Source organism: Tamandua tetradactyla, chromosome 20, assembly GCF_023851605.1.
Source record: "Tamandua tetradactyla isolate mTamTet1 chromosome 20, mTamTet1.pri, whole genome shotgun sequence".
Lineage (NCBI taxonomy): Eukaryota > Metazoa > Chordata > Mammalia > Pilosa > Myrmecophagidae > Tamandua > Tamandua tetradactyla.
In genome coordinates this window covers 32,386,390-32,414,234 of record NC_135346.1, presented here as the reverse complement: position 1 = coordinate 32,414,234, position 27,845 = coordinate 32,386,390, and the positions used below count along the sequence as shown (strand labels likewise).

The following is a 27,845-nucleotide window of genomic DNA, read 5'->3' as shown; positions in this document are numbered from 1 at the left end:
GAAGGGCTGGCCCCGGGTGGGGGGACTGCTAAGGCGGAGGTTTCTCCCAGCCCTGGGATGCCCTGGCCCGGGTCCCATACTTCTTGGTTTCTGAGGACTGTCTCCTTCCTGGTTCCTGGGGCAGGAAAAGTCCAAGATTCTATCACCCTGGCTGCAATTTGCCGATGGAAAGGATGCTTTTACTGTTTCAATTTCTTTCCTTTTATTTAAGTCTTCTTTGAAGTCCTGCACTAGTGTTTTTAAAAAAAGAACTTGTAAAAGAAATACAATACACATACAGGAAAGTGTCCAAATCATGAGTGTACAGCTCCATGAATTTTTCACAAGCTAACCAGCACACAGGTTAAAAACAAACAAACAGAACGTCAGCACGATCCCAGGAACTTCCTTGTCCTCTTCCAGCCTCTACCCCCACCCCACCCCGCAGGGGTAACTTTACTCTAACCTAATCCACAGATGGTTTCACCTGCTTTGAATTCTTTCCAGATGGACTGGGGCAGTAGGGGCACTTGTACGTGGCTCCTTCACACCCCAGATTCATCTGTACTTTGCGGTACAGTATTCAACTAATCAACCATGCCACAATTCATTTATCCATCGGGTAAATAGTGGACATTTGGGTGGTTTCTAATGTGGGGCTATTATAAATAGGGCTGCTCTCAACATTCTTGTGTGACTCTTTGGTGAACGCGTTGGACGCTTTTGTTGTTCTTATACCTAGGAGTGGAGCTGTTGGGTCACCAGGTATGCATAGGTGGATGGAGCCCTTTTATTTGGGGATTCAGTTCTATTAATGGAAAATAGAGCATGGTTTGTGGGGCGGGGTCTCCATCTTGGAGACACACAGACCTGTCCGTAGAAAGATGAGCAGTCACCTCTGGGGTGTGAGATGTCGATGAACAGATGCCAAGCCCCGCAGTGAAGGTCGAGCTCGGGGAGCACAGCCGTCGCCCGTCCTCACAGGCCTGCCACTCCTTCCACTTGGCTTCGGTGTTAACTGAGTCTATTGTGCCTGAGGCCCAGGGTTCCCCCAAGTGTGATCAGTAGATCTCCTCCAGGGGAAACCTGCAGTCCAGGTCCCACCACAGCCCTACCGAACCAGACTTCTTGAGGACGAGACTGTGATTCTTAACTCACTGAGGTTTGAGTCTTACTACACAAGCCTAAAACTTTCCTGAAGACTGGGGTCTTTTCCTAACTCCCCCCATGCGCTGTCCACTGGGACTTAAGATATGGCCGTAAATGTAATACTAACTTTGCAAGGAGACATGGTAGAATGTAAGATCCTAAAGTAACCCACATGATAGTTCAGCGGATCCCAAATAAGAGCCACACCAAAATCATCCAGGGAACTTGTTAAGCATCTGTTCCTGAGCCCCACCCCTGAGAATTCTGATTCAGTAGATCTGGGGTGGGGCTGGGAATATGGGTTCTGGTTGTTTTTTAACCCCCAAGTCCCCTTAGGGGATTACCAATTGTGGGAACCACTGGATCAATTCAGCCATCAGCTTGCCGGGTGAGAACCCAGCCAACCGGGACCCAGCAGTTCTGTCGAGTTCTGGGTCACGGCAGATGACAGGGCTGAGCACAGGGTTTCCATGGGTAAGACAAGTCAGAGCCAAGGGGCTGCAATGTGGAACTCTGCGGCTGTGCCTCCAAGAGAGGCTCTTTTGCACTTCATTAAAATGCCCCTTGGCTCATGTCAGGATGCTCCAAACACCCCTACCCCCTCCCGTGCCTGTTGTCAGGTTCTACCAGCTCAGCAGCAGGATGAGAGGATGGGGGTGACCTCAGGAGCAGAACAGCCTGTCTTGCCCCTGTGCACCCCGCCTACCATGACCTGTCCATCTGCCTTGCTTTGCCCTTAGCTGCTCTGCTTGGAGGGAATGGGACAGACAGATGCTGGGCTGGGCTGGACCGGGCAGGAGGGAAGGGGAGGGACAGGGAGGGCTGGAGATAGAGGCTTTGCTGTGAATCTCTGTTTGCTGGTGTGAGAGGGGCCTTGGTTACATGGTCCCTGATGTGGGGGAGGGGTCATTTAACCTTGCCCCCTCCCAACTGCTCTTTCCAACCTATGGGCATGGGGAGGAGGCAGGGAACTGTTAGACACACCAGGCCATCAGAATTTTAATCCTGGCTTGGCCATGTATTAGCTGTGATCTTGGAAGCTCGGTAGCCTCGTGAAGTCTCATTTATCGCATGTGCAAATGATGATAATTACAGGGTAGTTGTAAGCTAGCTTTAAAGAGATCATGCATGCCACGTGTTTACTGCAGGCCTGGCACATAGTAAATGTTCAATAAATGTCAATTGTGACTAGCTGTCCTGCTTATGTCTTTGTGAACATTTCATATTCCCCAAACCCTGTCATCTTTAGGGAACCATTTGACAACATCTCAGTGGAAGGGAGCTCAGAGAGGCTGGAGAACAGGGATAGCCCCAGTTTCCAGATGGGGAAATGAAGGCACCATGGAATGAAGGGATTTGCTCAGGGATCTTCCCCCTGGGCCCTGATGTGGCCCTCTGGTTTATTACTGGGCCATTTGGAAACAAATGAGGAGCAGGATTCCATCCTTGAATCATCTTTGTCACAGTGGCTGTGCCAAGTGGGCTCTGCCTTGGGTGATCCTCACGACAGCCTTATGGTCACCTTCCCTGGCTCATATATGAGGAGACTGAGGCTCAGTGAGGCTCAGTGATTTGTCCAAGGTCACACAGCCAGCAGTGGGCAGAGACCAGACCCCAGTACAGGCCTCCCACCGCAGAGCCCGGCATGTCTCCCACGTCACTTGGCCACAGCAGTACCCTTCCGTATCCCCACCACCGGGGTGCAGGGGAGAGAGCGGGACCTGGTTGGCCGAAGGTCTTACATATAAGGAACAAAGAGAAACTTCCGTCCTTGCAGCAGCTTCTCAAAGCTAAGTCAGAGGAACAGGGATCATTTGGCTGGGGACGTCGGGCCTCTTAGCTCCTCTTCAGACCTGGAAGGGCAGCGTTTACTGTGTCCTGGAAAGAGAGGGGGTTTGTGGGGAATAGCTGCATTTTATAGACTACATAAGGTGGGGTCCACAAAGGTCACCCCAGCATGCCAGTAGCAGGATACAAAATATCAGGACAGCCCTGCTGCGGTGGGGTCCAGTGTCTAGGACATCCCTCATTTACTTTCACTATGACCTTCCTCCTGGGGCTGCCTGACACCCACCCCTTTGCCCCTCTCCTAAGTTCTGAATGAAATTAATCTGTTACTTCTCTGAACCGACTATGGAAAAAAGGGCAAGAAGGATATTTTTATTATTATTTTATTATTTTAATGTTGTTCAAGTTGTTGCATGAGCTTTGTTGCAAATTGCCACAAGGAGAAAGGGAATGTCACAGAGCTCCACGTGTGTGTGTATGTGTGTGTGTGTGTGTGTGTGTGTGTGTGTAGGGGGGTGCTCTGACAAGGGGCTCCTGGGCATGGTGAGGGTCAGAAATAGAACACATACAGGGAATAATTCCCTCATTCAACAAAATATTTTTTGAGCACCTACTATAGTAATAATAATAATAGCTATAACTATTATATTTGTAATATATACATTTTAATAATAGCCGCAACTAGTAATAGCCACGAACTACTTTCTGAGGATTATGGCTTTTTTGATTCCTGAGGGGCTCCATGGTTGGGAGACAGCAGGACTGCAAGGGGTGCAGCCTGGCCAGTGCGAGGAGCCTAGGGCAGGAAGTGTGGGTTCCGGTTCTGGGTCTACCAACAGGCCTTGTGACTTGGTACAATCCTTTCCCTCCTCTGAGCACAGCTTTCCCGTCTCTACAACATGGAGACTAGCCTTATAACGATTTTCAAACTGTGCCCCAAGGAGGCCTGGGAGTTTCCCAGAAAAGCCCCAGAAGGCAAAGGGGGGCAATGAACTGGGGGATGGGACTCTGGCCCCCCTACTCACAACTACTACAGCAGCTCTGTTTTGAAGCATTTCACATAATGATAATGAGAGTTTTAAAATAACAATACCTAGCGCATCCTTTTAGCATTTACTAGGTGCCATGCATTGTGCTACATGTTTAATATGAACTGTCTTGGCTAATCTTTAGGACATCCTCTGAGGGGCTTCAGTTAGTATTCCTCTTATAACGATGAGTAAGAGCAGAAGCTCAGGGCTTAGGCTTTCCAAAGTCATCCAAGTTGGAACCTGAAGTCTCTGTGTCTGTGTGCCCTTTTGCAAAGGATTCCATTTGATCAAAAAGTTACAAGAACCCAAGAACAGCCCCCCATTAAAGGAGGCCCATTCAGCCAGGACATTCAGGCCACTTCAATTTGCTCTATTCTATTCCTCGAAGAGGTTTTACAGAGTCCTCTGGGGGAGTCTATCTCCTGATTTCAGGGCACAGACTTCCCTCCCTCCCACAGAGCAGGTCCTCAGAACAGTCCAGCTCCCCTCTCTCCACACAGCCTCTCATCCTGGTGGCCTCCCAGCCACATCCTGATGACTGCCCGGATGCCAGGAGGAAGGAATGGAAGGTTCTCCACTGATTTCTCCAGGGCTGAATTCAGGCTTGTGCCTATATCCATCCCAGGGCCCTTTTCTGTCTGTGAGTCCCAACTTAGGCTGCCTGCTGCAAACTCTTAGTGTATAAAAATCAAGTCAATGCTCCGCTGAGTTGGAACTGGTTTTGAGCTCCACAAACCCCTCCCATCAGAGAGCCCCAGGAGTGGTGCTGGATTTGATGGCCCTGCAGGTCTCCTCCACCATCTCCCTTTCCCCTGCCCTCTGGGCTTGCGGGCCCCTCTGGTGTAGGCTTTTCCAATTCCAGATGCAAGCTCATCAGCTCGGGGGTGGGGCCTGAGCACAGCTTTTCCTCTGTCGGGGGCCTCGGTGTGCATCAGGAGCTGTGAAGTCGAATGCCTGCAGCAGCTGGGCAGGGAGCATTCGGGGCCAAAGCTGGACCAGTGTAGGAAATATGTGGTCATCCTAACCCTTTTATTTTCATCACAGATTGGGTAGAGATGTGGTCTCAGAAGGCACTTCTCTTCTATTAGAAAAGGACCTTGGTGATGAATAGTAGCTAGACTCAGCCTCAGTGTGGGGAGGACCTTGAGGAGGAGGGGACTGTGGAGGCCACAGGCCCTGACTAAAGGGGACAGCCACCACTCAGCTCCAGCCTACTGGTGCCAGGTGGGAACACAGCCCCGTGTCTTTCAGTTCCTTAAAGAGAAGTTGGAATCTGGAATTTTAGGTGAAATTTTCCAATGTTTATATATTAACAACTATTAAGTTAAAAAACCGCTGAACAACAAAGTACTTTATTGTGGGCCCCGCAAACATAACTGCACCGGGTAGCAGCCTGTGGACCGCCAGTTGGCCCCAATGAATGGTCCTGATGGATTCTAAGATTTTATGTCTAACACTACCTCCCGCTCTCCTGCTCCTCGTGTAACCTGCATGTAAATCCTCCAGTGTTATCCCACCTCCCTGCAAAGCTTTCTTTCAGCCTGAAAAATTCCCTAGGATCTGGCCCATGGCTACCTCTCTGACTGTGCCAGAACCACTCTCTCCATTGCACCTCCTAGTCCATCCACATGACCTCCTGGCTCCTGCCTCAGGGCCTTTGTACTGGCATTTTCTCCTCCTAGAACATTCTTCTCAGATAGTTTTGGGATGCTGTCCCTCATTTCTTGGACACCCCTGCTCCAATGTGACATTATCATATAGGACTTACCTAGTCTTCCTTGTAAAAGCAGCAACCGTTGTTACTTTATCCCATGTCCTGCATGATTTTTCTTTATCTCACTTTTCATCACCCGATACGGTAAATAAGTTCTTGTTTGTTGTCCATCTCTCCTCCACTAGAACACATTACAGCAAGGATCTCATCGTTCTGGTTCTCTGTTCTGGGATGGCTGACACAGATATACCCTCAATGAATACAGATATGTACTGGGTGAATGAATGAGTGGCTGGCAGAGGAGGCCACAAAACAGAACACTTTCCCATAAACTCTCAGTTTGATGCTTTTTTTTTTACTTTTCCTTCCCAAGACCCTGGAAACTCTTAGATTCCTTTCTACGTCAATATGATTGTCAGGGACCCCCTCCTCCATAAAAAACATATACGATTATGTTTTATGACTGCATTGGCATAAAGATGAATATATTAATATTATATATTACAACATTTTCTTCAACTTAAAGTCTGTTTTTTTTTTTCTTCTGATATTAAAAGAACTCAAAACATTTTCCTGGGCACCTAAAGTATTGTTAGCCTTGGGTCCGCATGACCTTGTTTCCTCCTCTGAATCCCATATATCCTTTGGTCCTGAACCATGCGCTATGCTGTCCGATACCATATCTACTAGTTACCTGCAGCTGTTTAAATTTAAATCCATTAAAGTTAAATAAAATTTCAAACTCCATTCTTCAGTTGTCCTAGCCACATTTCAAGGGCTTTTAGCCACGAGTGGCTAGTGGCTACCATACAGAACAACACAGATATAGAATATTTCCAGAAGTGGCAGAAAGTTGCATTGGAGAGCGCTGTTTCAGAGAATTGGTTCCACACACTCCAGCCATCTCTGGTCTCTCCTCTTGGAATGTGCATTTCTATTCTGTGCTGGCACACGAATCCATCACCTACTAGATGGACAAACCTGGGCAGAGCCTTCAAATTATGAGTCTCAGTTTCTCATGTATAAGGTGAGTGATAAGTGTCAATAAAGATGAGGAGTATAGTAATTAACCTATAGTGAGAGCACTCTAGTGCTAGGTGTTCTGCCATGCATTTACTCATTATTCAACCCCCTCAACAAATCCATGAGGCAGGTACTATTACTATCTCCCTTAACCGGGACCAGAGAGGTTAAATAACTGCCCAGCATCATAGCGCTGTTAGTGGTAGAGCTGGGACTTGAGGCGAGGTCATCTGACTCTGGAGTTCACTCTCTTGATTATTAATCCCACCTGCCACTGCACCCTCTACCCAAAGATCAGGTGAAGTAATGCATGCAAAAGCTGTTTGCAAATTTACAGATGATTACACAAATAAAAGGCAGTATAATTTTTGTCATAATAAGAAGAAGAATACAAAGAAAAGATGACCCCAAATCCCAACTCCCTTTCACTCATGCCCTAGATGAGGACTTCCTCTTTAGTTCTTTCTCCTCCCTCTAATTCCAGGCTTGCACAGGCCTGGCTTTTACAGGCAACCCTCCTGAGACAGCTCTCTGTCCAGCTGGCAGTTCTGGCCACCATCTACCAACCCATTACTGGTTCTAATAAGGTGTTACTCTGCGTCTTTCCTCCTTATGTTTTCATTTACCATTTCATCCGCCTTTTCTGCAGCCCTGGGAAGTAGGTAGGAGTAGCTATTATTATCACCGTTTTACAGACAGGTAAATTGAAGCCCAGGAGAGGTTCTGTAGCTTTCCCAAGGTCACACAACCCATCAGTGGCTCAAGCCACTGGCCCGTTTCCTCCATATTCAGTTCTCTGACCTTTGTTTTATTACATGAGAACCCCACCAGTGGCCACCTACAAATTAGCAAATGACTTGGGCGTCCATCCAGAAGTAAATTGAAGCACCTTACCACTTCCAATAGTGAATTCCAGTTGGCATAAACCAACAGAGCTGGTATTTAAGTTCAGTCTACACTAGAGTGGGGTCTTTTTTTTTTTTTTTAAACATAACAACATACAAACGCAAACATTCTTACCATGTGATCATCCCTTTCTTGGTATATAATCAATAACTCAAAATGTTATCACACAGTTGTATATTCATCACCATGATCATTTCTTAGAATATTTGCATCAATTCAGAAAAAGAAATAAAAAGGAAAAAGAAAAAATCTCATACATACCATACCCCTTACCCCTCCCTCTCATTGACTGCTAATATTTCCATCTAGCCAATATATTTTAGCCTTTGTTTCCACTATTTTTCTACACCCCTTACCATTCCCTTTCATTGATCAATAGCATTTCAATCTACTAAATTTATTTCAACATTTGTTCCCCCTATTATTTATTTATTTTTAATCCATATGTTTTACTCATCTGTCCATGCTGTAGATAAAAGGAGCATCAGACATAAGGTTTTCACAATCACACAGTCACATTGTGAAAGCTATACCATTATACAATCATCTTCAAGAAACATGGCTACTGGAACACAGCTCTACATTTTCAGGCACTTCCTTCCAGTCTCTCCAATATACCTTAACTAAAAAGGTGATATCTATTTAATGCATAAGAATCACCTCCAGGAAAACCTCTCAACTCTGGAATCTCTAAGTCATTGACACTTTATTTTATCTCATTTATCTCTTTATCTCTTCCCCCTTTTGGTCAAGAAGGTTTTCTCAGTCCCTTGATGCTGAATCCCAGCTCATTCTAGGATTTCTGTCCCATGTTGCCAGGAAGGTTTACACCTCTGGGAGTCATGTCCCATATAGAGGGCAGTGCGTTTGCTTGTCATGTTGTCTGAGAGAGAGAGAGAGAGAGAGAGAGAGACACCACATCTGAGCAACAAAAGAGGTTCTCTGGGGGTGACTCTTAGGCCTAATTTTAAGTAGGTTTAGCCTATCCTTTGCGGGGATAAGTTCCATATGAACAAACCCCAAGATTGAGGGCTCTGCCTGTCGCTTTGGTTGTCCCCACTGCTTATGAGAATATCAAGAATTCTCTACTTGGGAAGCTGAATTTTCCCCCTTTCTCGCCATTCCTCCAAGGGGACTTTGCAAATACTTTTTTATTCACTGTTCAAATCTAGACTAGGAATCTTAAATGGGAAAAAGAAAAATCTCCTTTTTTTATCTAATGTCAAATTGCTCTTCCCAGAACACAGCTCTGTTCTGGTCCTGCTTCTTCTTAAAAACCTTCAGTGGCAAAGGATAAGATGATTTCAGCAGGTGCCTGGAATGTAACCATTCTTTCATTTAGGGTTTTCATTCAGCTTCAAAGGCATAATCCCTCCAAACTTCCCCGCCCTTTAAACTATTGTCACAAAAGGAATATTTTTAGGATTTCTTTCTTGAGAGTCAAAAGAATAAGCCCTTGCACTGAATGCCTGGGGCAGAGGCAGTTGGGGAGGAGAGGCAGAAAACAAATACTGAAGGTACCCAAATGCTTGTAATTTCACATTTAGATTTTGGGGGAGAGGGTAGTCATTCTCCAATCCAGGAGAATGAAACCAGTGACTCGTTCTTTCATGCAAGGCTATCTGAACAGTAAAAAATATCTTATCTCGTTGGTTCACTCCAGTCTAGAAAATCCTGAGCGCCCTGCTGGAAGAAGCCTAGCTCCACAGGGCAGCCTGAATCTACCTAGGTAGCCCTGGGCATGCCATGCAAATCTCAGTTTCCTTTGTCTGAGAAATGGGAGGGTGGAGGCAGATGGTGTTCCCTCAGAGCACCATGCAAGCTGCTAATTAATGTCGGTGAAGTGGCTGAGAAAGGGGAAGGTGTTGGGACACGAGGATGGCATTGCTGATCCATGCCTGGGGACTTCTGGTGGTGACAGAGAGGAATTTCATTGTCAGAAACAAAGTTCAGTGTTTTGAACAAATCTGGTCAGGAGCTGCGTTAGTGGAAGTTTGCTTGGTTATAAATTCCTCTAGATTCATCTGTTTCCCATGGACGGGATTAGTCACAGAGTTGTAGACCCCTAGAACTGGAATGTCTGGATCTCTGCACAGGGACCCCTGCAGGTACCGCTTACAAGCATGCGCCCACATGGGGTCGGACACAGAACATTGGAATAGCAGAGCTGTGGGCTGGCAGGCAAGGACAACCTCTTACAGGTCATCTAGTTCAGCTTTTCAAACCTGTGCTTCCCAGGGCAGGACCCTAGGCCTCTGCCCCCACTCCTAACAGAGCACCTTGGCTTGTATCAGTTTACAGCTTGTGCTTCCAGGTACAATATCATTAGGAAAAAGAGATTCTGCTTCAGAAAACAATAAAGGGGTTTGAAATCACTGATCTAGTCCAGCCTCTCCTCTAATACACATACATCACTTACAGATGAGAAAAATGTCGACAGGGCTTAGATGACATGCAGGTGACTTCAGATCCAGGCCCCCTGATAGCCACACCAGGGGTCAGTTTACTATACAACGTGTTGAACAAGCATCCACAACTGGGCAGCCCCGACCACAGCCAAAGGGCACCCCTTCACTGTCTTTGGGGTGATCGTTTAGGATCAAATCCACAGAATGCACTGGCAAAAGAATCAGAACTTGTACGAGTTGAAAGGGACTTTAGAGTCCCCAGCGCCTGCAAGTCTCCCTAGTATTGTCCATCCTGCACATGTGGCCACCCAGATTCTTCTTGAATTCCTCCAGTGACAGGGAGCTCTCTACATTCTTGGATGACTCACTCCAGGATTGCACTTGTCACCACCCACCAAGGAAATATGGGAGGATTGCAGGGCAGTGCTCCACTACTTTGTGTTAAAATATTTATCAGCAACTTGGATAAAAGCAGGGATGTTACAACCACCAGCTTTCTGAATGTCAGAATCAAGGTTGTGAGATGCTGGAGCAGTGAGCTCAAACACAGTGTGAAAGAATCAAGGTCTTGTTAAAGTTCTTTAGGATTTAGTTGTAGAAAAAACAGCCTGCACAAGAACAGATTTGATGATGACGTGGTAATATGTCAGAAGGTTTTCGTGACCCACAGATTTAATAATCAATAGTATGAGCTGGCTGCTAAAAAGTAATGGTTTTGGGTAATGTTTGTTGAAAACTATGTCATGTGGTGTGCTCAAGACTTATGGGCATTAACTAAAGTAATTCTCAAAGTGAACTTATGAAGTAGGAAAACTGAGGCTCAGAGAAGGTAAGCCACTTGCTGAAGTAACATAGCCAGAGTCTGTGTGTTATGAATTACCATCTGCTGACTTCTCCGTCTGTGGGATGGGGTTGGGAGTTCAACAGAGGCAGAGACTAATTCATACCTATACCCTAAAAGGGCTATTTCATGAATGCTCACACCTGTACATGCTCACACCTGTGCATACACAAGCCCCACAGGTACAGATGGACTTATTTCTTATCCATTCTGTGGAGCAGGCACACAACTAATATACCCACACAATTATTCAAAAACTGCCCCTAAGTATGCATGTGTGCACTCTTGCAAGCATGCACATTCACCACATGCAGATATCTCTCTGGGCCTGGAGAGCAAATGAGTGTGAGGCCCCACCCTTGACAAGCTCCTGCTCGCAGCTTCCCAGAACAGCCTGTGGCTGGGCCAGCAAGCTTAGACTCGACTGGAGGCCAGTAGCTTCCTGCTCTGCCGGGGCATTGAGCTAAAGTGTCTCCAGATATTAGAAGGCTCAGCGTACCCCATCTCATCTCAGACCCTGGCTTTGATTCTGCCTTGGCATTGAAAACCATTAATTAATATTGATTGAGTTCTTTCTATGTGCCAAGCACTGTGCTAAGCATTAACATGTATAATCTTATTTAGTCTTCATAAAACCCATAGGAGACAGTCCTATTAAAAGCCTCATCTTACAGATGAGGAAACTGAGGTTCAGAGATGTTAAGTAACTTACCAAGTTCAGACAATTAACAAGTGGTAGAGCTGGGACTCGAAGCCCAACAGTCCAATTCATGGATAACCTCAGCTTTCTCCTTCTGGCAGCACAGTCAGGAGAAAGAACCTGGCTCTGGTTCTCACCCTGTGACTTTGGGCGAATCTCTTTTTCTCTTTGGGACTTCGTGTTCCAACTTCAAAAGGAGGGGATGATCTCTAAAGGGTTTTTCAGTTTTCGTTCTGTCATTGTTTTCCCTAAGTCCAGATTGTTCCATTTTTCACTAGTATTTCCTGAGCATGGATATGTACCAGGCACTGTTCTAGACACTGGGGATTCATCTGTGAATAAGACACACGAAGGGCCTGGCTTCATGGAGCCTAGTATCTAGTGGGGGGGGGGGATTAAACAAATAAATAGGAACATAGGGATAAGTACCATGGAGAAAATGGGGTAAGGTAATAAAAAAGGGAGGGAGGTAACTTCGAACTGAGAGTTAGGAGGTGATATTTGTGCTGAAAACTGAATGGCAAGGAGGAACCAGCTATGTGAGAATCTTAAGTAAAGGGAGATAGCACATGCAAAGGCCCCAAGGCAGGTTCCGGCTTGATGTGTTTGCAGAGGAGAAAGGAGACCCATTAGGACTGTGGCTTGGTGAACCCAGAAAGAGTGGGGAGGTAGCTCAGGAGAAGCAGGCAGGGCCCCAGTGGCAAGGGGCCTTGCAGGCTCCATGATAAAGAGTTTAGATTTTAATCTAAGAGCAATGGGAAACCATTGGAATTTTTTTTTTTTTTTTTTTGCATGGACAGGCACTGGGAATTGAACCCGGGTCTCTGCACAGCAGGCGAGAACTCTACCTGCTGAGCCACTGTGGCCTGCCCCCATTGGAAAATGTTAAGCAGGGAAGTGATATGAATTGATTGATGTTTTCACCAGATGTTTCAAAATAGTGGTCCTGGGTGTTGTCGGCTGGGAGGGTGGCCCAGGGAACCCAACACGCCCCAGCACCCTGTGAGCCTGTTCACTCACCCGGACCTGACACCAGGAAATAGATGTCCAGATACGGCCCCTTCGCTCAGCAAACCACTCACTGCGTCTATGGGTCCTACAGCTCGGACACAGTTATGGGCATCAACCCCACTCTGGGTGCATTCTCTCTGCACCTTATTCCCCTCCCATTGACCCTACCCCATTTCCATTCCCTCCAGCTCTTCCTAACGGCTCCCCCTCTTAAGGCGCCAGTGTAGCCTCTGAGGGGTGGGTCTTGTTGGGGCCTGTCTGACACCAGTGCTGACCTGATGAACAGGAAGCTCCCAACAAAGCAGGGTGGGTGGAGCTGGCGGTTGTGTGCTCCCTGGGCTCAACTGAGCCGAGGGGTGAGCGGACCCAGGACTGGGTAAGGACTTATTTTCCTGTGGCTTTCACTGCAAAAGCAGTGCCATCTTGGGAGGGAGAGGGGAGTGGGGGGACAGGAGAAGCAAATGACTAAGGGGTCCCTTTTGCTTGCAGGGGTTGTATCAGGCGGTGGGATATATGTGGCTTCTATCCCAAGCTGACTCCACTGTGGGCTGCAGTCCCCAGGCTGTAGGTGGTAAGCAAGGAATAGGAGTAGAAAGAAAGCAGGAAGGATGGGGAACGTTCAATATCTTTTTCTGTCACTGGCTTTAGGACCCAAGCGTGGAATCTGCTGTCGTTCTGCCCCCCCCCCCCACCCCAACACACACCTTTTTTTAAGGTGCCTGGGCTTGGGATCTAAAGCAAGGGAGCATATTTAAACTTTTTTTTCTGGTATAGGTTTCCAGGCCCTAAGTTAGGTGGACTTTTCCATTTCTGACTCCATGCTGGTTCCATCGTGGGATGCTACCAACAGGGTCTTAAGGAACCTATGACCCCATTCACTCAGGACTCTGGGAAGACAAGGCTCCCAGCCTCTCCTTTACCCCTTGCCCTGGAAGTTTAACTCTTCCTTGCCTTTGAAGAGCAAGGCAACTGGAAAAACAAGTCTTGCCTGTTTCATCCAGGAATGCTCCAGCACATCTGGCTGGCAGCCATGAAGCTTCTTGGGATCAAGACTCCCATGGGCAGGCCAGGCACCAGCCAGGTGCACCCAGCCCTCACTCTTGGCTTACAGAACTCCTAGTTTGGCAACCAAACTCCACCCTTCCCCCAACCCTTGTCCAGTCAGACTGGGACTCAGAGATGGGCTGTATGAGAAACAAGAAGCAGAAGAATGGGGACAGCTGCAGGTCTTAGAAGGGCTCAATAGTCATTCACGGTTGGACAGTTCCCAGCCATTAGTTCTTACTTCGCCATTCACTGTGTGACTTGGGGTAAGACTCTTCCCTCCTTCCGGGCTCTCCTTCCCCATCCATGCGGGGGGAGAACAGAAGAACTCCATAATCTCTAAGGTCCATTTCAGCTCTGCTACGTCAGAGGTTTAGGAGATTTCTATGTTCAGAATTTCAAGGCTCATCAGAATCAGTGCTTGCCCATAGGGAATGTGGTGAGACAGATGAAGATTTGCTTGGGGTAGAGGAAGTTGCACTGGCTTGTGACTCAAGGAACTCCAGTTCTAGTCCTTGCTTTGCCTCTAGCTAGCTGTAAGGTCCTGGGCAAGTCCCTTCCCTTTATGGAATGGTTTCCTATTATCAATAATGACTAATATTAAGTGAAAACTTAACTGTGTGTCAGGTGCCATGCTAAGTCACTGACCTTTGCTATATCATTTGATTTTCACAACAAATCCCAAGAGGTAGATAATATCCTTATCCCCATTGTACAGAAGAGGAAACTGGAGTCACATCACAGAGGTTAAATAGCTTACCCAGAAAGTCAACAGGCTAGTAAGTGGCAGAGCCAGGGTGAGACCCAAGCAGCCTGATGCCATACTTGTGACCTTGGCTACTTTGCTTTTCTACCCCTGCATGTGCAAACACAGCCCAAATTGTCTGGAGGGGTGTATGGGAAGTACAGCTTCTAGAGTTCTTTAGAGTCAGATTCCTGAGCTTGGGTTCCTGGCTAGAGGTTGGAACTGTTTGGGTCATCACTGGGGAGTTACTGAAGGTTTGGGGGGAAAAAGAATAAAGTGGTCAGAACTGCATTGCATCTGCTGGTATAACTAGTTGGTTATATTTCAGGTAAACAGTTTCTCAACTTTGGCATATCGATATTTGGGGCCAGATAATTCTTTGTTGTGAGAGGCTATCCTGTGCATTGCAGGACATTAAGCAGAATCCTGGGCCTATACCCAACTAGATACCAGTATCCCTCTAACCCCCAGCTGTTTCAACCCAAACTCTCTCCAGACACTGCCAAATGTCCCCTGGGTCTTAGTCACCTGGTTAAGAACCACGACAGCAGGAACCTTTTCCTTCCTAACTTGTACCCTTTCTTTCTCTTTTCGCCCAGGGTTTGAGGAGCTTTTCCACCATGACTTTTGCTTTGTTGGGTTTTGCCCTTTTCTTGCTCCACTGTGTGACCTGTGGGAAGCTCCACGAAGGGGTCATCACCTCCTCAGCATGGCACTTCACACATTCCCTTTACAACACCACGATCTACGAAAACTCTGCTCCCAGGACCTATGTGGACAGCTCCACGAAAATGGGCATCTACCTCGCAGACCCTCAATGGGTGGTGAAGTACCGCATCATCTCTGGGGACGTGGCCAATGTATTTAAAACAGAGGAATATGCGGTGGGCAACTTCTGCTTTCTGAGAATAAGGACAAAGAGCAGCAATACGGCCCTTCTGAACAGGGAAGTACGAGACAGCTACACCCTCATCGTCCAAGCCACAGAGAAGACCTTGGAGTTTGAAGCTTTGACCCGCGTGGTGGTCCACATCCTGGACCAGAATGACCTAAAGCCCCTCTTTTCCCCGCCTTCCTATAGAGTCACCATCTCTGAGGACACAACCCTCAGAAGCCCCATCTGCAAGGTGACCGCCACGGATGCAGATCTAGGCCAGAACGCAGAGTTCTATTATATCTTTAACACAAGGTCTGAGATATTTGCCATCCATCCGGCCAGTGGTGTGGTGACCGTGGCTGGGAAGCTCAATGCCACCCGGAGAGGGAAATATGAGCTCCAGGTGCTGGCTGTAGACCGTATGCGGAAAATCTCTGAGGGCAAAGGGTTTGGCAACTTGGCTGCACTCGTCATTTATGTGGAGCCTGCCCGCAGGCAGCCCCCAGGCATTGCCTCAGTCGTGGTGACACCTCCAGACAGCAAAGAGGGCACTATCTATGCCACTGTGGTAGTGGATGCCAACAGCTCAGGAGATGAAGTAGACTCAATGGAAATTGTGGGTGGAGACCCTGGAAAGCACTTCAAAGCCATCAAGTCTTATGCCGGGAGAAATGAGTTCAGTTTGGTGTCCATCAAAGATATAAACTGGCTGGAGCATCTTCATGGATTCAACCTCAGCCTCCAAGCTAGGAGTGGGAGCAGGTCTTCTTATTCCCAGATCAGAGGCTTTCACCTGCCCCCTTCCAAGCTGACTTCCCTCAAATTTGAGAAGGCTGTTTATAGAGTGCAGCTTAGTGAATTTTCCCCTCCTGGCAGTCGTGTAGTGATGGTGAAAGTAACCCCGGCCTTCCCCAACCTGCAGTATGTTCTAAAGCCATCCTCAGAGAATGCAGGGTTTAAACTTAATGCCCACACTGGGCTGATCACCACCACAAAGCTCATGAATTTCCATGACCAAGCCCATTACCAGCTACACATCAGAACCTCGCTGGGCCTGGCCACCACCACTGTGGTCATTGACATCATAGACTGTAACAACCACGCCCCCATCTTCAACAGGCCTTCCTATGATGGCACCTTTGATGAGAATATCCCTCCTGGCACTAGTGTTTTGACTGTTACTGCCACAGATCTTGATCAAGGGGAGAATGGATATGTCACTTATTCCATTGCCGATCCAAAAGCCGTGCCCTTTTCTATTGACCCTTACCTGGGGATCATCTCCACCTCCAAACCTATGGACTATGAGCTCATGAAAAGAATTTATACCTTCTGGGTGTGGGCATCAGATTGGGGATCCCCATTTCGCCAGCAGAAGGAAGTGTCCATTTCTCTTAGGCTCAAGAACTTGAATGACAACCAGCCTATGTTTGAGAAAGTCAACTGTACTGGGGCTATCCATGAAGACTCACCAGTAGGGAAATCAATAATGACCATGTCAGCCATAGACGTGGATGAGCTTCAGAATCTAAAATATGAGATTGTGTCTGGCAATGAACTGGAATATTTTTACCTAAATCATTCCTCTGGCGTGATTTTCCTTAAACGCTCATTTATGAATCGTGCTGCTGGTCAACCCATGAGCTATTCCCTGAAAATTACAGCCTGGGATGGGAAGAATTATGCCTCACCCACAATTTTGAATATTACTGTGGTTAAAGATTTTCGTCTTGAGGTCCCTATTACTTGTGATAAAACAGGAGTATTGACACATTTCACACACACCATCCTCCACTCTGTTGGGCTTCAGAATCAGGAGTTCAGTGCTGAGGAAGAATTCACCTCCTTAAGCACATATCAGATCAATCATCATGCCCCCCAGTTTGCAGATCACTTCCCCCAGTCCATTGATGTCCTTGAACATGTTCCTGTCAACACCCCCTTGGCCCGCCTGGCAGCCACTGATCCTGATACTGGCTTTAACGGCAAACTGGTCTATGTGATTGCAGATGGTAATGAAGAAGGCTGCTATGACATTGAGCTGGAGACAGGACTGCTTACTGTGGCTGCCCCTTTGGACTATGAAGCCACCAGTTTCTACATCCTCAATATCACTGTGTATGATTTGGGAGATCCCCAGAAGTCCTCCTGGAAGCTGCTGACAGTGAATGTGAAAGACTGGAATGACAATGCACCCAGATTTCCTCCTGGTGGATACCAGGTAACCATCTCAGAGGACACAGAGGTTGGGACCACAGTTGCAGAGCTGAAAGCAAAAGATGCTGACTCAGAGGACAATGGGAGGGTCCACTATACCCTGCTAAGCCCCACAGAGAAGTTCTCTCTCCACCCCCTCACTGGGGAACTGGTTATCACAGGACATCTGGACCGGGAATTAGTATCTCAGTATATACTCAAGGTGGAGGCCAGGGACCAGCCTGCAAAAGGCCACGAGCTCTTCTCTCTCACCGACCTGGTAATCACATTGGAAGATGTCAATGACAACTCTCCCCAGTGCATCACAGAGCTAAGCAGCCTGAAAGTCCCAGAAGACCTGCCCCCAGGGACTATTCTGACATTTCTGGATGCTTCTGATCCTGATCTGGGCCCTGCAGGAGAAGTGCGATATGTCCTGTTGGACGATGCCCATGGTACTTTCCGGGTAGACCTGATGACCGGGGCACTCAGTCTGGAAAAAGAGCTGGATTTTGAGAGGCAGTCTGGGTACAATCTGAGCCTATGGGTCAGTGATAGTGGGAAGCCCCTGGCCCACAGGACCCTCTGCCACATTGAGGTGATACTTCTGGATGTAAATGAGAATCTGCACCCTCCCCACTTTGCCTCCTTTGTATACCAGGGCCAGGTGCAGGAAAACAGCCCTCTGGGAACCTGGGTGATGAAAGTGGCTGCCCAGGATAATGACAGTGGCTTAGATGGTGAGATCCAGTACTTTCTCCGGGCTGGCACCGGACTTGGAATCTTCAGCATCAACCGTGACACAGGTAGGATGGCTGTGTCAGGCCCTGGGGGAAGTCAAGGCTGTCCTGAAAGGAATCAGACTATAGGCTGAAAAAAAAGGCAATAAATAATGCCTCTCTCTCCCATCCCTTTTATTTTATTTTTAATTTATCTTTACTGGAGATTATATATGTGTGCATGTCTGTATGCATATATAAATACACACACTTAACACCATTGCACATATATCTTCTGCTTATAAAAGTAGTATATGCTGGTGTTCTAGTTTGCTAGCTGCCAGAATGCAATATACCAGAAACAAAACAGCTTTTAAAAGGGGGAATTTATTAAGTTGCAAGTTTGCATTTCTAGGCTGTGAAAATGTCCCAATTAATGCAAGTCTATAAAAATGTCCAAATTAAGGCATCAACAAGAGGTTACCTTCACTCAAGAAAGGCCCTACGGGCATTTCTTTTTTCATCTCCAAAGGTCTCTGTCTGCATTGGCTCTCATGGTTCTTGTAGCTCTCTCTTGGCTCTGAGGAGCTTCTTCCTTTAAAGGATTCCAGTAAAGTAACCAAGACCCACCTGGAACGGGTAGAGTCACATCTCCTTCTAATCAAAGTTAATATCCACAATTGGGTGAGTCACACCTCTGTGGAGATAATCTAATCAAGTATCCAGCCTGCAGTACTGGATAGGGATTGAAGGAAATGGCTGCCTCCACAGGATGGATCAGGATTAAAACATGGCTTTTCTAGGGTACATAATCCTTTCAAACCAGCACACAACTGGTTATAAATTTATATATCTATAATTAAAAACATAAATGTTCTTCTGTGTCCCATCTCCCCAGATACAATCTCTATTAACAATGAGGTGTATAACTAATTTTTCCTCTTTATATCTGATATATTATTGCTGTTCATTTTATTATTATAAAAACATAATACAACAGGCACTCATTCTAAAATTTATGTTTTTCATGTCATGAAACATCAGGGCATCTTATATGTCAGTACATATAAATCACTTTCATTCCATTTCGATGGCTACATATTATTCTATCACATAATAAGTGTAAAATAGGTGAAACATCCTTGTTCATGTACTTTTACTCACATGTGGGAATATCTATAGGAAAAAAATCTTTGAAAATGAGGTTGCTGGACCAAAACATATTCAACATTAATTGATATTTCCAAATTGCCCTCCAAAAAGGCGGCACTAAGAATAATTTCTTTTAAGCGTCAATGAAAATATGTGCAATTCAGCAAACATTTACTGAGCAACCCCTACACATAAGGGGTGTAAGAGGCACTTTGTGGGTGGTTCTTGCCCTCAAGGAGTTTACAATCTGGTACGTGATTAATTTCCAGGGTAAAGGGCAGTGAAATGTGATGGAAAGGGTTTTAGAATGAGAGTCAATTCTTCCACTTATTTGCTACTCAATCTTGATCAAGTCAGGATCCCTCTCTTGGCCTCAGTCTCCCCATCTGTCAAAGAATAAGGGTGCTTCAGCTCTGGCATTCTATGGCTGTGACAAGGGTCCACACAGGCCCTACTGGCTGAGTGTGGCCCATGGGAGCTCAGGGTGCAAGTCTCTTTTGTTCATTATTGAATCCTCAACTTCAATAATGCTGGTCCACAGAAAGCAAGTCCTCAATTAATATTTGTGGAGTGAGCTAATGAATGAAGTCTCTGAAATAATGAAGATGATGGAGATGGGAATAGCAATGTACTCCTCTAATCGTAGCTCTTAAGTTGATATCTACAAGGACTTAAAGCTTGAAGGGGGCAGTTTTAGGGCAATTGTAAGGAAATCCCACTTTATGAATGTGAAATAAATCAATTGGACCTGGGTTGAAGCAGTCAGAAGAAAAAAGGACAACTAACAGAATAAGCTCTTACTCTGTGTGAAGCTTTGTTATATGTGCTATATGCAGTATGTAGTTTAAACCTTACAACACCCTACGAGGCTGGACCATTATCATCATCCATTTGCAAAATGAAATAGCAAGACTCAGAATCTGATGTTATGCACCTGATATCACTGAGTCCCTAAGAGGTAGAATCTGGGTCAAATCCAAGTCTGTCTGTCTCCAAAGTCGGGACTCTATCCAATCTGTTGAACTCCCTTCCAGGATGACATAAAAGTTAGCTGGAGAAGGGTGTCCTTTACTTTCCCGATCTGCAATACTTGGGGAGGAGAGGGTTTCCCAGATAGTGACTATAGAATGTTAGTCAACGAAATGGTCTTTGATATCTTATGGTTAAATAAACTTGGTAAACCCTGCATGTCCAAATGCTAAAGTCACAGGCCCATTTTAGCAGGGTAAGTCTCTGAGAGGTCCTGTATTAGGAATATTAGTTCCCCTTTGTTTAACTCAGTATCTCCGATATCACATTGGCAATAGTTCCCTTTGTTTCGTGAAATATCTATTACTATCCTTTTTACAGTACACTTTGGGGAATGTTGGGTAAGGTGATTTCTGAAGTTGCTTTGGGCTTTAAAGGATGTTGATTTTGGTGTTTCACTGTCCTTAGGAGTGATTCAGACTGTGGCACCCCTGGACCGAGAATTTGTGTCCTGCTACTGGCTGACGGTATTGGCAGCAGACAAGGGTTCTGTACCTCTCTCTTCCATAACTGAAGTCTACATTGAGGTTACAGATGTCAATGACAACCTACCCAGGATGTCCAGACCTGTGTTCTACCCCTCTGTCCCAGAGGACGTGCCCTTGAACACTTCTGTGCTCAAGTTGGATGCCTGGGACCCAGACTCCAGCTCCAAAGGGAAGCTGACCTTCAACATCACCAGTGGAAACCACTTGGGATTCTTTGTTATTCACCCCGTCACAGGTAAGAACCTCAGAAATCTAGCCTGGGTGGCAAGGATCCTCTACAAGAGTGGTTCTGGAAAGCGTGGTCCTAGCCCAACCACATTTGCAACATCTGGGGACTTGTCAGAAATGCAAATTTTCAGGCCCCGCCCTAGACCCATTACGTAAGAACTCCGAGGTTGGGGCCCAGCAATCTGGGCTTTAACAAACCTCCAAGTGATTCTGCTACGTGCTAAAGTTTGAGACCCACTGGTCTACAAAACACTGAACAATGAGAAGAATATGTCAGCTTTCTGTCCTGGGGGCCCAAGGAAGCTAAGCAGGCTGCCCAGTGGTCAAACTGGAATGATGTCAGACCTCCACAGTGCTCCCAAACTGACTTTTCCCCTGAGTGACAGGCCACACTTGTCACTCAACCCTACTTCCAGATTAAGCTCAATTTTGCCCACAGAGTGATGACAATAGGGATCCAATGAAGTCAAATAAACCGGTTTACTAACATCTATCCTTGAGCACAGTGCTCTAGAGCAAGGATGGTAGATGCTTTTGAGGAATCCAGAGGTCACAGGCTGGCAGCAGTGAACCAGACATAGTCCATGGAAGTATATTGTTTGACTTGAGCGATTTTAAGCATCTTTTTTCAATTCGCTGCTACTATTTAAAAAATAGGACATTTTACACACACACACATTCCAAATTTCTTGCTGTTCTTGAAAAAATGGGACAATCTGGCCATACCTACCCCATTCCCACAGGGCCATAATTGACTGGAGCTGACAGCAGCTCCCTCTGTAGACCAGCACATGTTCCTTGGCCCCACAGTCCCCAGTATTCCCCATTGCATTATTTCCAACCTGCTTCTCTCATTTATTTTACTTTCCTGACTCCTGCTGGCTTTGGTCTGAGAGCCCATTTTCACTACTTCAGACACTTCTCAAAGCCCACAGCTTTCTCCTGAAGGATGGCAACAGTCCTATGATAGAGAAGGCTAACATTTTCTCCTCAAAACCTAACATCCCACTCTCCAGCTCCAATAATTTACACTTGTACCTTTACGTCAGAACTGTGGCATGATTGGAGGAAAAGGGCAGGGAGACTGTTGGCAGGCAGACCCCCAGTCTTCAAGACAAAAGGGAACCAGAAGGAGCAAAGAAACTGGGAGTCCTGGGGCAAACAGATGTTCTCGAATACAAGTGTCTATTTGTCCACTGGTGTTTTTTTTTTCAAAAGATTTCTTTTTGTGTGTGAAAAGTAACAAAGAAGCAATAAATTTCAAAGCATACTGCAACAGTTAGTTATAGAATAGATTTCAGAGTTTGGTATGGGTTACGGTTCTACAATTTTAGGTTTTTCCTTCTAGCTGCTCCAAGATACCAGAGACTAAGAGAAATATCAATATGATTCAGCAGTCATACTCATTTGTTATATCCTATCTTCTCTATTATAACTCCACCTTCTCCTTTGATCCTTCTCCCATTCTATAGGGATCTTTGAGCTATGTGAAATATTCCTGCTTTTCGTGTTGAGAAAGAGTGTTGACAAAGGATAAGGGGATGCAACTGGTTGATGTCTTAGAGAGGCTGGTCCCCCTAAATTTTAGGGCTTATCTGGCCTAGGAACCCATATGGAGGTTGTTGGCTTCTGAACAGTAATCATAGTGCATGAAAGCTTTGTAGAATCTTAGATAGAGCCCTAATTGTTCTTCAGGGTTGGCAGGAATGATTTTGTCAAACCACAGTAAATTTGCAGTATCTGGCTGAAGCTTGCATAAGAGTAACCTCCAAAGTAGCCTCTCGACTCTACTTGAACTCTCTCAGCCACTGATACCTTATTTGTTACACTTCTTTTCCCCCTGTTGGTCAGAAAGGCATTGTCGATCCCGCGGTGCCAGGGCCAGGTTCATCCCTGGGAGTCATCTCCCACATGGCCAGGGAGACTATCACCCCTGGATGTCATGTCCCATGTAGGAGTGCCCACTGGTATTTGTGTGGAATCTTTCCTGTTAACCTTTGACCTCAGGGTATGGATGAGTTCTCCTAAAAAGATGCTTTTCTCCTGAGGTACTGTCAACAGACCTAAGCTGGCTTTCTCCCTGGGCCCACACTTTTCCTCCCTTTTCAGCAGTTGGAAGAGATCTCTCACCAGAGGCATTAGCTTCTCAACTTCTTCTAAATCCTTGTTCTGTTTACTGTCAACATTTCCCTGACACTGGGTCTGGCAAAATGCCGTAGATGGCAGAGATGTTCTTAGTATACCTACCATTGGAGAAAAGAAGTCTTTATTAGAGTGAGCATTTAAAAATAAAATAATAAATCAGCAATGATCTCCAGCTCAGCCTTCTCATCAGCCACCACCACAGTGTTCTGACAGCCCTACTCGGATACATTGGGTGGTTTCCCTGGGCCCTAACAAAGCCAGGTCCTGCCATGTTCCATAAACTCATACCTGACATGGCCACTCTGACCTCTGGCCTCATCTTGCCTATCTCACCCCTACTTTCTGGCTTCCAGCTGTGTGGCTTTCTTCGGTCCATGCTCCCTCCCAGGACAGGGACTTTGCATGTGATGTTCCTTCTGCCTGGAGCCTCTCCTATCCTTACACCTGATTAACTCCAGCTCTTTTTTGCCTGAGATCTCAGCTCAGCTGTTCTTTCCCTAGGGAAGTTTCTCTGCCCCCATAATACACTTCCCAGCACCACGTACCCCTTTTGTAAGACTTATCACATGGAACATTATATTCACTTGTGTGATTATTCCATTAATTATCTATATCTTTCACTAAACGCCAAAGTTTCCTGAGTAATGGGACCTTGAATTTTCTTGCCCAGGCCCCATATGATCTGGCTCACTCTAGGAGCTCAGTTAATCGTTGCTAAATTAATGAATGGATCTTTACTAGCATTCACAATCTTGTTCAGCCCAGGGGTCATTCATTTACTCAGTGAACATTTAAAAATTTCTGTCATTTAACTTGGGTGCTGTGGGGAGATATGACGATAAATAAGGCATGGCCTCAGGCCTGGAGGATATCAGCCCACCAAGAGCATGAAGATCTGGATACAAATAACCAGAGAACCAGGGTGAAAGTGCTCCCTTGACATCATAAAATATACCTGGTTCCGGGGCTCTGTCTGTTCAGAGGAGAGAGGAAACTGCACAATATGGCGGGTGCACCCAACAGGGGCACAGTACTGAGCTGAAGGATGGAGAGAATTTTGACAGAAGTTTGAGGGACCCTGGGGCAAGGAGAATGACATGAGAAATAGGCAGCAGGGATGAAGACCCACATCTCGTTGAAGAGAGTAGAAGCAGGTTGTTTTTCTAAAGACAATCCTAGTTCCACCAGTGAGTCACTTAACTGCTCTATGTCTCAGTTTTCTCAACAGTGAAATGGAGATGCCCATGATACCTACTTCCTAGGGTGCATGTGAGGACTAAGTGAGTTGACATAGAGAGGAATATAGAGTGCAGAAGAGCTCCTGGGCACATCAGTGCTCCAGAGGGCTGGCCCATCTGACACCGAGGCAGGGAAGAAGGACAGGTGGCTGGAAGGTGGTGGGAATGAGGCCCAGACAACCGTGGGTAGGGTTAAAAGGAGTAGAGGGATGGGAGATCTATCAGAGGGAGTCAGCAGCACCTTGAAAATTACTAGACGAGGGAGGGGAGGAGGAGGGAAGGGTCAGGGAAAGAGTTCAAGGCAGAGCGATGGTCACACCCTGGTTGGTGGACATCAATAACAAGACAGAAATGGACTGAGTGGCAACCTCGTTGCAAGAGGGGTGAGAGGCGCTTTGTACACACTTCCTTAAGGGACCCTCATGCTGCCCTGTGAGCACGGTCCTGCCTGTCCCATCCCAAACACAGGCACTCCCTGGGAATCCTGATCCCAAGAAGGAGGTGGTGATGGGGACAAGAGCGCAGACAGATCTCTGGCTAGTGATTTCAGTAACACAGGCCGTGAGAAGGTGGGGGAGACAGTAGTGAAAGGCAGATACAGCAAGGAAAAATCAAAGGGATAGAGAGATAAAGAGTTTCAGAGATTCAGAGGTTCATAGAGGAAGAGAAAAGGAGGCACAGTGAGAAATACACAGAGGAGACGAGAGGAAGGGGAAAGAGGAGATGAAGAGAAAAAGGGGCAGATCAAGCTGGATGGAAGGCCTCCTGGCAAGGCTCTCTTGTCCTTGCACCATTCCCAGGGGCGCCCCAGATCCTGGGCCCTTCCCCCTTCAGGTCCTTGGATAGGGTGACCTGGGACGGGTATCCAAACCTTTCCCAGGGGAATGCATCTTTCTTTCCACTCTTCTTCCTTCTCTGACAGGAAGGGCCCCAGGGTGTGGGGCTTTCCAGGAACCTTCTCTGCTCCCTCCCATGCTTGCCCTTAGCTAGAGAAGAAGCAGTTGGGATGACTCCTGTTCTATTGCCCAAAGCAGGAACAGACCCCTGACAATGGCCTGTCCTCCTACTGCTCTCCCATTTCTGTGGCTGGAAGCTCCCTCCCGACATTGAATCCCCTTGCCTCACAGTGAGCCCCGCCCTACTCACTGGTACCCCATTCCTGTCACTGAGATTCTCGGCACACAAAAGCTCTATCCTCCTCACTGAGTGTCTATTTCCAAAATGAACCCTAATCCCCACACTTAATTTCATCATCTCCGGTATTTAATCACCTGCACAGGATCAGTAAATTCATCCAGAGTTTTCTGATGGGTTATTGACACCTATCAATCGCTCTGCTGTCATTCAGAAAAGACCCCTCTTCCACACCTGGTGTGACCTCTTAGGCCAGGGCTTGGGCAGCCCTTGGGGCGACTCGGATATGCTCGATTTTCATTTCCTTGAGGCTTGCAGAGAGCTGGCATCTTCTCTCCTTTTTTGGTTTCAGTTTATTGTCATGATGCATCAAAAAATTAAAACTTGACTTAAAGATCACCTCAATTTACAGATGAGCTGAGGGGAGCCCAGAGAATCCGTCCGTCCTCTGGACTCGTCTGTACTAGCCAGTCATGGGAAGAGCTGGTATTAGGAGCCAAGTGATTAATAACGAGAATAACAACAACAGTGAAAGCTACCACTTTGGAATTTCTCTAGTACAGAAAGCACTGATTAGATCTCGTTTATAATTCCTGATAAGCTGCCTTTTCCCCTCGCCTTGGGGTTTTTTTTTTTAACTGACAAATCTTATCATACAAACATTCCATATATGTTGTACACAATCAATGTCTCACGATATCATCACATAATTGTGCATTCATCACCATGATTATTTTTTAGAACATTTGCATCACTCAAGAAAAAGAAATGAGAAAAAAGAAAAAACTCATACATACCATACTTCTTACCCTTCCCTCTTATTGACCATCTACCCAATTTATTTTAATCTTTGACCCACCTATTATTTATTTTTTATCCACATTTTTTTACTCATCTGTCCATGCCCTAGATAAAAGGAACATCAGACAGAAGGTTTTCATAATCGCATAGTCTCACTGTAAAAACTATATCGTTAAACAATCGTCTTCCAGATTCAAGGCTACAGGAACACAGCTCAACATTTTCAGGTACTTTCCTCTAGCCACTGCAATATACCATAAACTAAAAAAGATTATCTATATAATGTGTAAGAATAGCCTCCAGGGTAACCTCTCTACTCTTTGAAATCTCTCGGCCCTGAAACTTTATTTTGTCTCACTTTTCTCTTCCCCTTTTTGGTCAAGAAATCTTTCTCAATCCCTGGATGCCAGATCCTGGCTCATCCTGGGATTTCTGTCCCACGTTGCCAGGGAGATTTACACCCCTGGGAGTCATGTCCCAGTAGGGGTGGGGGAGGGCAATGAGTTTACTTGCTGCATCATAAGCTGCCTTTTTTACTTAATATATCATGAACAGCATTTCCGCATCTACATTCTAAATGGCTGCATAATATTCCATTCTGTGAATGCCATAAGTGATGAGATTCCTCCTTTATAAACTTTTTACCTTTTAAAACATTACTGTGATAAATATCCTTGTGCACTCAACTTCCCAGATTTACAAATTTATCACCTTGGACTAAATTTTTCAAAGTGGGATTAGAAGTTCAGAACCTATGGTCAAAGGACTTCAAATGCCTCATTTTACAATGAAGGTTGGGTTGAGGCACCAGAGAAGAGAAGGAGAAATTGACAGGGTATCAAGGGAGTGAGTGGACTTCTTATAAAGAGCTTAAAGCTGAAGTGAGAGTTAGCAGGAGGGGGAGGGGAGGTGCTGAGTCAGGAAGTGCGGACTCCAGAGACCCCAATTGCTTCCCAACCACGCAACCACCCACCAACCCACCTCTGTCCCAATATGTTGGTTGTTAGATCTTTCTCAGGCATAAAATATAGAAACCCAATTCAGTTTGGCTGAGGTGACAAACATATATTTTCTTACATTACTGAAAAGTCCAGAACTGAAACCGCAGGCACAGCTAGAGCCAGTGTCCAAGTGATGTAATGAAAACTGTCTCTCTCCATCTCGGCCATTTTCTTTTTTTTTTTTAATTTTTAAATTAAAAAAAAATACATGACAACAAAGAAACACAAACATTCTCAACATATGATCATTCCGTTCTTGTTATATAATCAATAACTCACACTATCGTCACATAGTTGTATATTCATCATCATGATCATTTCTTAGTACATCTGCATCAATTCAGAAAATGCAATAAAAAGAAAACCGAATAAAATTCATACATACCATACCCCTTACCCCTCCCCTTCACCTATCACCAGCATTTCAATATACTAAATTTATTTTAACATTTGTTCCCCCTATTATTTATTTATTTTTAATCCATATGTTTTACTTGT

General features: G+C 46.0%; 1 protein-coding gene across 1 annotated transcript in view; it reads left to right on the top strand.

Moving 5' to 3' along the window:
* The window catches only part of FAT2 (FAT atypical cadherin 2), a 100,073-nt gene that overhangs the window by 6,032 nt on the left and 66,196 nt on the right, over positions 1–27,845 (top strand). The window contains exons 2-3 of the mRNA XM_077137449.1: positions 14,939–18,218; positions 20,721–21,035. Coding sequence (XP_076993564.1) covers positions 14,960–18,218; positions 20,721–21,035 — 3,574 coding nt within the window. The 5' untranslated portion in view covers positions 14,939–14,959. The remainder of the gene's footprint in view (positions 1–14,938; positions 18,219–20,720; positions 21,036–27,845) is intronic.